Genomic DNA, 14,325 nt, shown 5'->3' on the forward strand with positions numbered 1-14,325 from the left:
ATCTAATCCTCTCCTGTGTGATACTGGCTGCTGAGCTGTGTATCTAATCCTCTCCTGTGTGATACTGTCTGCTGAGCTGTGTATCTAATCCTCTCCTGTGTGATACTGTCTGCTGAGCTGTGTATCTAATCCTCTCCTGTGTGATACTGGCTGCTGAGCTGTGTATCTAATCCTCTCCTGTGTGATACTGGCTGCTGAGCTGTGTATCTAATCCTATGCTGTGTGATACTGTCTGCTGAGCCGTGTATCTAATCTTATCCTGTGTGATACTGGCTGCTGAGCTGTGTATCTAATCCTATGCTGTGTGATACTGTCTGCTGAGCCGTGTATCTAATCTTATCCTGTGTGATACTGGCTGCTGAGCCGTGTATCTAATCCTCTTCTGTGTGATACTGAGTCGTGTATCTAATGATTATAATGTGCAACTTTTAAAATAGAATTTTGTACTTTAAAATATTCTTATATAAAAGTAACACTACCAAGTTTGCATTTGTACTCTAATTCATTACTTTTTGGAAATAAATATATTTTTTTCTCTGTTTCATAAACCGTAATCAAAAAAATGTGATCGGCAGTACTGAATGGGTGTGGTGGGGGCGTGGACTTTCAGAGGGCGTGGCCTAAAAATTTGCCGCTTCACGCGCCGCATACTTTGGCCCTCTTTCCTTCCCAAAAATGTTGGGAGGTATGTATATTGTAGTATAAAAGTATTCGGCTATTAAATCCTTCCTAGGCAGGACCTATTAAGACCATGTCCATGGTGGATCTGTAAGCTGTGTTAGGTTCTTGGCTGTTACGGAAACCCATCATCCTCCTCAGAATTGTGATATGGGGGCGCCAATGAGCTTGTGAATAGAAAGTGGTGAAGAGGGTCCTTGACATTAGAGTGAGATTAAGACTATGGTCCCACTATGAGCTTTTGGTCTGTTTTTGCTGTGTCAAAAATGCAACGTCTTGTAGTTCCAGCAAAGTGGATGGGATTTATAGAAATCTCCTGTCCGCTGTACTGACCTGCAGTGCGTGTTTCAGCTCCGCAGCATGTTCATTTCTCTTGCGGGTACGCTGAGTTTTCTGTGCAGATTTTCCCATTGACTTGCATTAAGTGCGTAAGTTCCTCAGGTAAAAAACACATGCGGAAATTGGACTGCACTTGGATATTTTTTTTCTCTCATAATTGTCTTTTTCAGGATTTCCTTCGTATTCGTTATCCAACTATGGAACCTGATCCGAACTTGACAGCCGCATATACACTGTGTGCCTATGAGGCTGGGGGGTTCGGGTCTGGAGAACCCGCAGCTAATCCTTGCGTCACGGACCGTGACATATGGATGTGTGTGTGCGCAGCCGGACATGGGTGACACGCTGGTAATTGCCTCTGGCGCTGCCAATGAGGGGTATCCGGAATGATACACCGGTGGCATAGCCCTCCAATGACCCAGTGCGTATTGGATAGTGATGTAGTCCTGTGATATATACGCTATAAAAACAGCCCAGTAATCAATTAAAAGGGAATAGAAAACCTCCTATCACTGCTTGATGAGGTTTCCTCAGCGACTAGTGTGAGAATACCTAGCTACCCATCGCGTGACACCGGTGACCAGCACTGTGCCTGCCAGTGTTCTGCTGGCTCCGGATCCGGCACCAGGAGAGGATCCGGCACCAGGGTTTCCTTGCAGTCCTCTCTGCTATCACACACAGGAGAGGAAGTAACAGACATCACAGCTTCTCTGCTCATGGTAATACTGCCCTGCACACAAGAAGAGGAGGCTGGCAGCCCTGGAGGAAGGCAGCCTGTGCACATTAGGAAGAATAAACCCACCGCCTTAAATCTAGAGGTCATTTTGGAGACCCCAGCTGTTTTGTGTCCCCACTTGTTAGTTCTTCACAAGGGCTAAACCAGCTGTTCCACCCCACCGCAGATGGAAGCGGATACTGTGTTTACAGAGCTCTGTGCTAAGGATTTTTTATTTTCATCTTAATGTAGCGGGTGTCGTACCGCCATTGTCTTGTGTGTAGCCTGGATACATGTTTGCTATTAATGCTATAAAGGAGACGCTTTGTAGGGTCTGCCATTGCAGCAGGAAGGAAAATCCTTGTTTCCTACAGAGTGCTATTTATTTGTATATTTATCCACATTGTGCAAACAGGCTCCTTTAATTATAGGAGGGTTCCACCGCCAAAGCAGCCTAACCTGGTGGGCATGGATGTGCGCTCCTAAACGCGATGAGATCTGCAATGTCGAAACAGGAATTGAAAGGCATCTTGTAAGCAAAACTGCCTGATGTCTCCTGAAGCAATACCGGGCTACTACGCTCAGCCCACCAGAGCCTAGATTGCATCTAGCACTGACTATCGACTATATGGAACATACACCGGGGAAAACCCTCCATGAAGTAGTTAATCAGAAACTGATGAGCTCCGGTTGCTGGTGCTAAATGACAACTCTGGATTTCCTCGCCATCAGTCAGCACTCACGGGGATCTTTTTTTTTTTATTTTTTTTTTTTTATTTTATTTCTACCTTTTTGCTTTATTCGGTTTCACCAAGCACACCTGATTAAGGAATTATTTTATGATAAGGTTATAATGAATAATGTGCTTTGCAAAATATATAAGGCCGGGAATCCTAATAACGCATAGACTTTTATTGTTTTGGATTGTGATGAGGTCACGAGTGTAATGTAATACATCATACATATCGAACCTTGGGACCACCTTCTCCTGTAACAGCCGGAATCTCTGTGGATCATATTGGCTTTTGAAGGACTTGCTGCTGCTTTTTAGTTGTAGTGGTTTTTTTTTTCCATTTTAGTTTTGGTGATTTTGAAAAAAAAAATGGCGGACCTAGAGGCCGTACTGGCCGATGTCAGCTATCTAATGGCTATGGAGAAGAGCAAATCAACCCCGGCAGCCAGGGCCAGTAAGAAGATTGTCCTACCTGAACAGAGGTAAATTAGGGGAGAAAGTGTCTTTTGTAGCTACTTGTGGTGTATCATTTTGCTTATATTGGCCCATAGAATGTCATACTATTTTCTTATATGGGAAATAATGTCACTGTTAGAGTCCTTTAAAGGGAATCTGGCAGTAGAATTAAGCATCCTAAACAGTCTATATGGGCATGTAGGTCCTGAGAAGCTGAATAAAATGATATCTGTGATCTGATATCTTATTCCAGAAAAATCCACATTTTTCTTAGGTCTTAACAGCTCATTTACATCTATGGGCCGGACACTGATCTCGCTGAGAATCTGCCAAAAGAGCTTATTTTAAATCAAACGGGGAGTTACCAGTGTGAGACATGTAATCACTGACAGTCTGTTCTCCTGATCTACATGTCTCACACTGGTAATGCCCCTTTTCATTTAAAATAAGCTCTGAAGGCAGCTTCTCAGGGAGATCTGTGTTTGGCCCAAAGCCTAGAACAGGTCATTTACAAATTAAGAAAAAATGTGGATTTCTCTGGAAAAAGACATTGGATCTCAGATATAGAGGTGGTATTTTATTCAATGTCCTTTGTGCCCATATAGACTGCATAGAAGGGTTGACCCTACTGACAGATTCCCTTTTACGATGACTACATATTTCTTCTCATTATATTCTCATAGTTGGCAAAATCCAAGTTTTAGTCTAACAGTGCTTGATAATAATTCATGGGGGCTTATAAATGCTCCATGTGACGCTGAATATGTGATGCCACTAACTGGACTGTAAACGGTCAGTGAAAAATGGGAAACCCTTTCTCAAAGTAAAAGTTTCCTTCATACTACTGTCATCGATAATGGTTTTGTAATTGTGACGTTGCGGATCCCATCAGGTTGTTTTTTAGTACATGTATGCAGGTTTTCATTTATTTCTTCATAGACAGTCGTTTTATGAAACACTTGTTAACATCCTTTATATGATTGTAGTGGCAATTGCCATTCGGGGGATCGTTCATACAATCTTCTGTATCACTGACCATCCGATCGCCACCTGCTCCTTTCTTTCATTTTGATTCCCAGCTGACGTAATGACCCTTCACATAAGGATGATATATATTTGGCCAGTATTCTACAAGGGTGCTGACTACACTAGTAGGAGAACTTTGCTATCTGTGAAGAGCTAAACTTTCTTCTCATTTCTATGATTGGCCCAAGCCATGTAACATGTAAACCCCTGTTTTATGTGCTCCAGGTATAATATCTCTACCAGTTATGAGTATACTTGGTGTTAAGCCCCACAATGTACACAATGCAAACCGCTTACAACATGATGGCTCCATATACTGCAGATTAATAGTATGGATTTCTGTCTGCATATATTAGTGATTTATGTTGCTTAATTCTGCTTGGTTCAAGACTATATCGGCATTTGTGCATGTTTCTTAGCATTTGGCACCTAGAGAAATGCATATAGCTCCTATATGTATGTCTTCCATTCCGTATTTGCTTGACATTTATAACTAAATAATTGCACACTAGCTGCCTGAGATCAGAGGGAGGAAAACTTTATGATCCTGTACAAAGTTATAAAGACTACTCACTTGACAGTCTCTTGTCTGCATGCCCTCAGGGGCCGTATTGCTAGTTTTGGCTTTAGGCAAGCCTTAGTAATTATATACACCATTAGTAAGTATGTAGTTTATCTCTCTCTTGCATTAATTTATTGATAACCCTAAAACTTGACATCTGGGACCACCACCAAAAACATGACCCCAACTTTATCATATAAAGACCGACCTCTGCAATTGCTGCTGCTTGAAACTGGGGGTTGCCCATCGTGAATACATATATATTGAATGGTCTGGGATTTTTTTTTCTATGTAATATATGCAATATATTATTGTCATACATTATGTATGCACTCACTACTTGGGTGGATGTGGAATTTGTCCTATTAAATTCTGTAAATTTGATGAATTTCGATGTGCAATATTTGACACTTTGTCAGTTTGGTGCAAATGACTCTAAATGTGAGAGTGTTACCTGGAGAGTAGTGAGAAGTGGTGCGGATGACATGACTCAGTGTGCGTGAGAATCTCACCACTATCTTTGATGCCATAAACCTGACAATTACCCTGATCACCATGGTTTCTTGTGTGTCTGAAGGGTGGCGTTTACAATGTTTTGTGACTGTGAAGCCACTTCCAGCACTTGTAATAATTAGATCAGTAGGAGGGCAGAAATATACCTGGGTCATAATGCAGACCTAATTTTACTAATTTAGTTTGCATAGAAAATGCAGCTATTTATGCTTTAGTGCGTTCGGCGCTGCATATTAATGCATTCATATACCCTCTGTTGTGGTGTATCCTTGGACCCCCTAGAAGTCATACCTTCTCCTGTGGTGTATCCTTGGACCCCCTAGAAGTCATACCTTCTCCTGCGGTGTATCCTTGGACCCCCTGGAGGTCATATACTCTACTGTTGTGTATCATTGGACCCCAAGAGATCATATGATGGCCTCTACTGTGGTGTATCAGAATACAATGCAGGCTAGGACACATGACAGTGGGTTGGAGTCTGTTGAAGTTTCTCTTTATGGTACTCTGTGTTGGATAAGCGCTCACTGGTTGGTGGTGATTTTTATTAGCCTGAATGGACTTCTAATGTTTTATTGTTGAGTCTATTGCAGTTTTGGTGACGATTAGATGGATTACAGTACACTTGATTTGTGTGAGAAACACATCCAAAGATGAACTCCCTGAGTATTCAACACCTTGCAGGCGGGTTTATCACAAGACTGGCATTATAACTCCTTCTCATCAGAGACGGCACTAGTGCCATGCTTCACTGGGTAGTACTTGCTGTTTGCACGTCCGTGTGATGACTTTCAATTACTGTAGTGTGTTCGCAATGTCCTTCTGAGATAAACCTGCCGTTTCAAGGTACTGTACGCTCAGTGCATTTTATTAAGCAGAGGGTCTTCTGTTATGAGTGAAGCACTGTGGTACACATAATTTTTATATGATGTACACTCTGCTCTGCAGGTTATTGTGTGGTGCACTGCCTTATACGCAGATCTGGATTAGCCATGTGCGAATATAGAATTGTACTCAGTGCTGCAGATTAGTTCTTAAGACCCATTTAGATGGGCCGATAATCGGGTAAAGAACAGTAGTAGGTACACTAGTTCGTGAATATCGGACCTTCTAAATTGGTCAGCAAATGACAGATGAATGCGCAAAGTGCTCATTCATCGGATGAGATGATTTTTAAGCAGGCTTAAAAATCATTGTTCTCAGTAGCACATTTTCTTGTATAAACAGGATGTGTGCTGCCGATAGTTCTGTGTCCATAGAATAACATGCTATCATATTAACAATCGTTCTGTGTGTAAAAAATTGTGTGCTGCCTGTGTGATCAGGCTGTTAAACTAAAGCCGATTGGTTTGCATAACATACTCAATCGTGCAATCTAAACCAAACCCAGCATTAGTGTAGGGGAGTTGAAGATGTTACCGTGGTAAGAAAGCATGGGATAACAGCAAGGTAATAAGGCTAAGTAGGCCAAGCACACGTTTTGGCTACTGTCAGGTGTATACATAGACAGAGGCTTCAGTCTGGATATTGCTGTGCATCTGTCGATCTTGAACCCCATTGTAAAGCGATATGTACTGTACAGTATTGTTATTTATTTTATTTTTTTTGTGGCTCTCTGTATAGGAGCGTGCAGTCTCCTGTGCTTTTCCATACAGTTAAATAATCCGTATGCAGAGGTCTACTGGTGAGTGAGGCCAAAAAGACACTAGTGAATTGTGGCCTATGGGAACATTAATGTACATACAGGGAGCTATTCCTACTCTATACATTTTGCTGGGTGCATACATGCAGCGCAATGTCTTCTGCGCCTTACTTTGTACACTGCTCAAAAAAATAAAGGGAACGCTCAAATAACACCTCCTAGATCTGAATGACTGAAATATTCTCATTGAATACTTTGTTCTGTACAAAGTTGAATGTGCTGACAACAAAATCATACAAAAATCATCAATGGAAATCAAATGTATTAACCAATGAAGGCCTGGATTTGGAGTCACCCCCAAAATTAAAGTGGAAAAACACATTACAGGCTGATCCAACTTTGATGTAATGTCCTTAAAACAAGTCAAAATGACGCTCAGTATTGTGTGTGGCCTCCACGTGCCTGTATGACCTCCCTACAACGCCTGGGCATGCTCCTGATGAGGTTGCGGATGGTCTCCTGTGGGATCTCCTCCCAGACCTGGACTAAAGCATCCGCCAACTCCTGGACAGTCTGTGGTGCAACGTGATGGAGCGAGACATGATGTCCCAGATGTGCTCAATCGGATTCAGGTCTGGGGAACAGGCGGGCCAGTCCATAGCTTCAATGCCTTCATCTTGCAGGAATTCAATGCCTTCATCTTGCAGTAACTGCTGACACACTCCAGCCACGGAGGTAGGGGTCCTGCTGTTGGGTTGTTGCCCTCCTACGGCCCCCTCCACGTCTCCTGGTGTACTGGCCTGTCTCCTGGTAGCGCCTCCAGCCTCTGGACACTACGGTGACAGACACAGCAAACCTTCTTGCCACAGCTCGCATTGATGTGCCATCCTGGATGAGCTGCACTACCTGAGCAACTTCTGTGGGTTGTAGAGTCCGTCTCATGCTACCACGAGTGTGAAAACGCAACCAACATTTAAAAGTGACCAAAACATCAGCCAGAAAGCATTGGTACTGAGATGTGGTCTGTGGTCCCCACCTGCAGAACCACTCCTTTTATTGAGGGTGTCTTGATAATTGCCAATAATTTCCATCTATTGTCTATTCCATTTGCACAACATCATGTGAAATTGATTGTCAATCAGTGTTGCTTCCTAAGTGGACAGTTTGATATCACAGAAGTTTGATTTACTTGGAGTTATATTCTGTTATTTAAGTGTTCCCTTTATTTTTTTGAGCAGTGTATTAACGGATAAGATTGTGAGATATTTTCACACAGGATTTGTTGGCATCGCTGATGCTGAAGAACCTTTTAGCAGTTAAACACTCAGTTTTTATTTCTCTTATAAATTGATATTGTATTTTTCTATTTCAGGCTGTGACCTATGCTACTGTATAGACATGCAGTAACATACATACCTCACGCATGCTCAGTATTGGAAATATCTTCATGTGGTATTTTTCTGTGTTGGAAAATGCTCACAAACCCCACAGTTTACAGAAGGGTCATTAAACATGTAATATTTGGCCTAAATTCTTAACAATTAAAATTAAAAAGAATGGGTTTCCATTGCTTATTCGGCATTAGAGGTGGTCTTCAGTACACACGCAGAGCTATGTGTGATCAGATAGATGAACTATGCGGCTTGTGACCTGAAGATTTCTCTTTTTACTTGCAAGCAGTAATACAAACAAGAGGAAGTGGTATGTGGGAGAGTAAAAGGCAGGAGTGGGTGATGGGTGATACCAGACTGTAACAAATGGCCAAATCCCCTTGTCTGACACTGGAGAGGTTGGAGTGTAATAGAGGTTGGTCTTCACTTCAGCCTGTATTTCTAATAGAGAGGTAAATTGGATTGAGATGAGACAGATGTGTAGGAGGAGCAGCTCAGCTGTCTTGTAAGTCAGGATCCAATGCCGGTACAATGACTGACAGGACAGCATGATCTGACTAGTAGGGAGAAGAAGCCTGGGAGGCGCATTCAGAGCTGGTCTGGATAGTGGAGGGATAAGCTGTGACTGAAGAACATCAGGTGTACAGGTATGTGTTTATGAGAAAAGAGCGCAATCAGTATTAAGATTTTCAGAATTTGGATTGAATGAAGGAAGCGTGAAAAAAAAGACAAAACAAAAAATGCTCAAAACTGTTTTTAAATAATAAAGAAAAACCCTCAAACTGTGAAAGTCATGTGTGTAAATACAGACCTGTATTTCATCACATTTTGGTCTGTCTGTTTTTACCATCCGTTTGATCAGTTTTTCCTGTATGCAAAAAAACAAACAAACAAAAAAACCTGATGGAGGTCTCTCACTTCTCGTACAAGCAGTCCGTGAAAAAAGGACGGCGCTAGTATGCCACTAATCTGCTGACCAAGTTTATCACAGACCCATACAGACTTTTATTGGCAAGTTTGATTAAAAAAAAACATGTGACCAGCTCCATAGACTATAATGAGTAGATCTGTGTTAAACACAGAAGTCGTACATGAAATACAAATATCTGCGTCAGGCCTTAGGGCAGGTTTGAATTCAGGAGGTTTCTGCATTTTTCAGCACTGTTTAAAAGGGGTTGTACGGGACTTTTATATTTATGGCTTATCCTTAGGCTAGATCATCAGTATCTGATCAGTGGGGGTGCAACACCTATCACCTCGCTGATCAACTGGGCCACGGCCGGGTACTTCACATCCGCCTCTTATTCAAATCAATAGAAAGGGGATGTGCGGTACTTGGCCCGGCCATTATGCAGTTGACGGAGCTAGAGTTCCCGATGGCGGCGTCTGGATCAGTGGGGGTGTTAGGTGTCGCTCCCACGCCACTAAGATATTGCTGCTCTATCCTAGGGATAGGCCATCAATCTAAAAGTCCCAGACAACCCCTTTAAGTTTGCCCATTTTAACTCTGCTTCCAATTTGATGGTGCCTGATCTGAGTCATCTTGGAGGGGCACAGAAGATGGGAGAGTAATGTGTTAATATTGCAGCCCTAGTTCTTTTAAAATTGGACACATTTATTTCTCAAAAGCAAAGTGTTTTAACTGTAAGATAAAGAGATTTGCCAAAGGTCAGACAGATCTGGCAGCAGTTTCCAAAACAATCTAGCGACTAGAAGTCTTGGCTTTCCCTTATTCCGTTTGTCGCACTTGATTTAAGCAGTTTTTTAATCTGGACGTCTAACTTGTTGCAATTGTAATACTTGCGTCTAGTTTCCATGTGTGGTTTACGCCCTGAGCTGTATGGTGCTTATATCCCCGCAGTACAAAATTAGATATTGCAATAAGTTACTATGATTTTGCCTTATATTTTCTAATAAAATCTAGCCATAACTGCATGAGGCATTACTTGTCTTCAGTATAGAGTCATTTTGTTGTACATATTACTTGCCCTTATTGTGTGCCCCCTTACTAGGCCTATGATGGCGGTATGTCGCTAGCTTGTCCTGGATGTGTAGGAGTATCGATCCTGGAGAATAGTCGCCTATATACACAGACTTCCAGGGTGATCACTCTTGCTTCACCACTCTCATCCCTAAAGATCGGCAGCAGTCTATTGTCACGTCTGAATATTCTCCTTGACAGATTTATTGACCAGTAGCATGCAACAGTAACGTAGGCCCCCAGCTTTTCCGCCACCCATGCTTATTCCTCAGGTGAAATTAACAATGGTGTCAAGGCAGTTGCCGTTGTGTCGTTAATAATTTTCTTTGCCTTATTAAATGAAAAGTCTCCTGAGAAAGAACAATCCTCCTTAGACTCTGGCAATGATGTCGGCACATGCAGAGCGGAGTTTAATTGCTTCTGAACTCTACAGAGGATATACATTAAAATATAATCATCTTTTATAATAGATGTTGCTTATGTTGTTTTTTTTAAGCCTAGAGAGTCACATAAAACAGTCTCCATAATTTTTCCCACTGCCCCAAATATATTAACCTATTCATATTTAAAATTTCCATAAATGGAGCACTTTGTTTGTTATTTTTCTTAAAAAAAAAAAAAAAACCTTTCTTTAGAAATCTTATGTTTATTATGTGTTTTCCATCTATGTCTAAAGCTGAATTCAGAATTCTGCTCTAGAGAGCTTAAAGGGAACTTGTCATGTCAAACAGTCTTTTCTGCCAGCATCATGCTATAAAGGAGGAGAAGCTGAGTGAATTCATTTTTGTTCTTGGCTTAAAAGTCCAGTGGGTGGTCCTAGTCAGTGTCTCACACACATGATCATACATGGGTGTTAGGAGTCCAGTGGGCGGAGTGACTTAAAGACTAAGTCCAAAGTGAGCAGAGATATCAATCAATAAGTCACAAGATACTGAATCTTTGACACAAAAATATATAGCACGGTGGCTCAGTGGTTAGCACTGCAGCCTTGCAGCGCTGGGGTCCTGGGTTCAAATCCAACCAAGGACAACATCTGCAAGGAGTTTGTATCTTCTCCCCGTGTTTGTGTGGGTTTCCTCCGGGTTCTGAGGTTTCCTCCCACACTCCAAAGACATACTGATAGGGGATGTAGATTGTGAGCCCCAATGGGGACAGTGCATATAATGTCTGTAAATTGTCTGAATTGTAAAACGCTGCGGAATATGTTGGCGCTATATAAATAATAAAAATTAATAATCTTATTATATATCAATATGCTGAGCTCTTCATGCTATGTAGCAAGCTGTTTGTACATAGTAGGAATGTCAAACAAATAAACTGAGGGCCAAAATTAAAATCTTGGACAAAGTCACAGGACAACCTTGATATTTATTTAAAAAGTCTACAGTTGAAGTTTTTCCTTATCAAATAGAACAATGAACCTTTTCATATGAAAACAAACTTAAAGGGGCTCTCCCTTGAACAACCTCCACATACATGGTATGAAGACCCTACTGTACCCCCCCGTCAACCCATCTGGCAAACACAGTATGATTCCGCAACTGTAATCCCCACTCAGCCCTCCAAACTGTATATTGGCCCCCATATAGTGCTTCATACAGTATATTGGCCCCACATAGTGATTGATACGGTATAATGGCCCCCACATAGTGCCCATACGGTATAATGGTCCCCACATAATCCTCCATGCAGTATATTGGCCCCCACATAGTCCTCCATGCAGTATATTGGCCCCCACATAGTGCTTCATACAGTATATTGGCCCCCACATAGTGCTTCATACAGTATATTGGCCCCCACATAGTGCTTCATACAGTATAATGGCCCCCACATAGCCCTCCATACAGTATATTGGCCCCCACATAGCGCTTCATACAGTATATTGGCCCCCACATAGTGCTTCATACAGTATATTGGCCCCCACATAGCGCTTCATACAGTATATTGGCCCTCACATAGTGCTTCATACAGTATATTGGCCCCCACATAGTGCTTCATACAGTATATTGGCCCCCACATAGTGCTTCATACAGTATATTGGCCCCCACATAGTGCTTCATACAGTATATTGGCCCCCACATAGTGCTTCATACAGTATATTGGCCCCCACATAGCGCTTCATACAGTATATTGGCCCCCACATAGCGCTTCATACAGTATATTGGCCCCCACATAGCGCTTCATACGGTATATTGGCCCCCACATAGTGCTTCATACGGTATATTGGCCCCCACATAGTGCTTCATACGGTATAATGGCCCCCACATAGTGCTTCATACGGTATAATGGCCCCCACATAGTGCTTCATACGGTATAATGGCCCCCACATAGTGCTTCATACGGTATAATGGCCCCCACATAGTGCTTCATACGGTATAATGGCCCCCACATAGTGCTTCATACGGTATAATGGCCCCCACATAGTGCTTCATACGGTATAATGGCCCCCACATAGTGCTTCATACGGTATAATGGCCCCCACATAGTGCTTCATACGGTATAATGGCCCCCACATTAAAAAATAAATAATTAAAAAAATACTGACCTTTCATCGTTCCCCTGCTGCTCTCGTCTCTGCAGCGCATCTTCTGATACTCTGCACTTCTCGGCACAGCGGGCTCGTTTTAAGGACCTCAGCTGTGCTGAGGCGTCAGATGTGGAGGGAGCGGGCCAAATATACTCACCCTGTGGGCCAGATTTTGACATGTGTGGTACATAGGTATATTGGACAGCATCGATACTCCTTCACTCAATGATTCCACTTTTCTCCCATTCCGGATCTCCCACTTTTCTCTACTTTTGGAGACCTCTTGGCACGCAGGAAATGGCGGTCAGCCAGTCACTCACTGAGCAGGCTTTTCCTGTGTGTTGAGACTAATCCCGGAAGTAGACAGTAGTGGGACCATAGCAGCGGGGGTTGAGTAAAAGGGAGGAGTGCTGCTGCTTTTTGTTTGCCACTGCTCTGCTGTATTCTTCCAATGCTTTTATTAGCCTTATGGCACAGTATTTTGTAATCATTATTTTTTTTATTATTTATTTATATAGCGCCATTGATTCCATGGTGCTGTACATAAGTTAAGGTTACATACCAGATACAGATATCACTTACATTAAACAAAACTACCAATGATAGACTGATACAGAGGGATGAGGACCCTGCCCTTGCGGGCTTCCAATCTTCAATATTTTAGGAGTATGGACCTTTAGCTGTAACATACTGCTGGGGCCATTCAGACTTCTTTAGTATTTTTTTTCCATACACCGAAAACGGCCTGAGTTTTATCAATCTCTTTTATCAGAGTTTGGTCGTTGTCCGTTTTTACCATCAGTTTCATCAGAATTTCTGAAATGAAAAAAAAAAAATGATGAAGGATTCTCAACCTGTTATTAAACAGTCCGTGAATGTTGTCTGATTGTCATTTTTTTTTATTTTTTATTTTCACAGCCGGCCCCATAGACTTGCATTGGTGAGATTGATCCAAGACTCGGATCAAAATCAGATGTCTCCCTTTTTTTTGGTGTGGATCACTCAGTCCGTGAAAATACAGACATGTGAACAGTCCCCGAACAGCGCAGAGTATGATGAGTGCAAGTTCTGTATGTGAAAACCATGGATAGACTAGTATGAGAAAAACTGAAGTCTGAATGAGCCCTAAGGCAGCTCGACAGAAACTCTGTGAATCTTGAATACATGAATTCAAAATGAGAAAAGACATGAAACTAAAATAAGTTCCATCTTTCTTAGCTGACTCCTCATTTTCCTTATCACTTCTGGGTACAGCTGATATAACTGGATAGCTTTTTCATAGTGGTTATGGCTAAGAGGAAATAAATGGTAGAGAGGAATAAAGTATGGGTCTTAATGACATTTTATTTAGATTAGCACTACAGGACTAGGTGTCTCATGCCTCCTAGTCAACTGCTCTGTATAGCCCCGCCCCCACCACTGATTGGTAAGTTTGTGGGTGTGGGTGGAGTTATACAGAGCTCAGCAGTCAAATAACTGCTAGATCTGCGGCAAGTAACAGCGATTTTATCAAAATGACAGCATGCAGACCAGCAAGTGACACATCGCTGGAATCAGCGTCTCAGTCCCTACATCATGCTGTTCTCAGATTACATAGCAAAAACCTGCTGACATACGCCCTTTAAAGGCTAGAGATGCGCTCTCCAGGGACAGAAAAGAAAAATGTGAACATTAAGTTGTTTATTTGAAAAAACAATTTTCACGTTAAAATTGTGTTTAGATTCAAAGGCCCACCTCTCTTGGCAGTGGAGGACCATCCTGCTAT

General features: G+C 42.1%; 1 protein-coding gene across 2 annotated transcripts in view; it reads left to right on the forward strand.

The window, feature by feature from the left end:
• Nucleotides 1-14,325, forward strand: part of GRK3 (G protein-coupled receptor kinase 3) — a 315,828-nt gene that overhangs the window by 14,292 nt on the left and 287,211 nt on the right. The window contains exon 1 of one of the 2 annotated variants that reach the window (XM_073672932.1): nucleotides 1,700-2,947. The exons of the other annotated variant lie outside the window; for it this stretch is intronic. Within the exon in view, the coding sequence (XP_073529033.1) occupies nucleotides 2,835-2,947 (113 nt within the window). The 5' untranslated portion in view covers nucleotides 1,700-2,834. Of the gene's footprint in view, nucleotides 1-1,699; nucleotides 2,948-14,325 lie in introns of those variants that run through there. 2 annotated transcript variants of the gene reach the window in all.

The sequence above is a fragment of the Phyllobates terribilis genome, unplaced genomic scaffold, assembly GCF_046119375.1.
Source record: "Phyllobates terribilis strain yellow unplaced genomic scaffold, ASM4611937v1 Scaffold_1__5_contigs__length_1240528914, whole genome shotgun sequence".
Classification (NCBI taxonomy): domain Eukaryota; kingdom Metazoa; phylum Chordata; class Amphibia; order Anura; family Dendrobatidae; genus Phyllobates; species Phyllobates terribilis.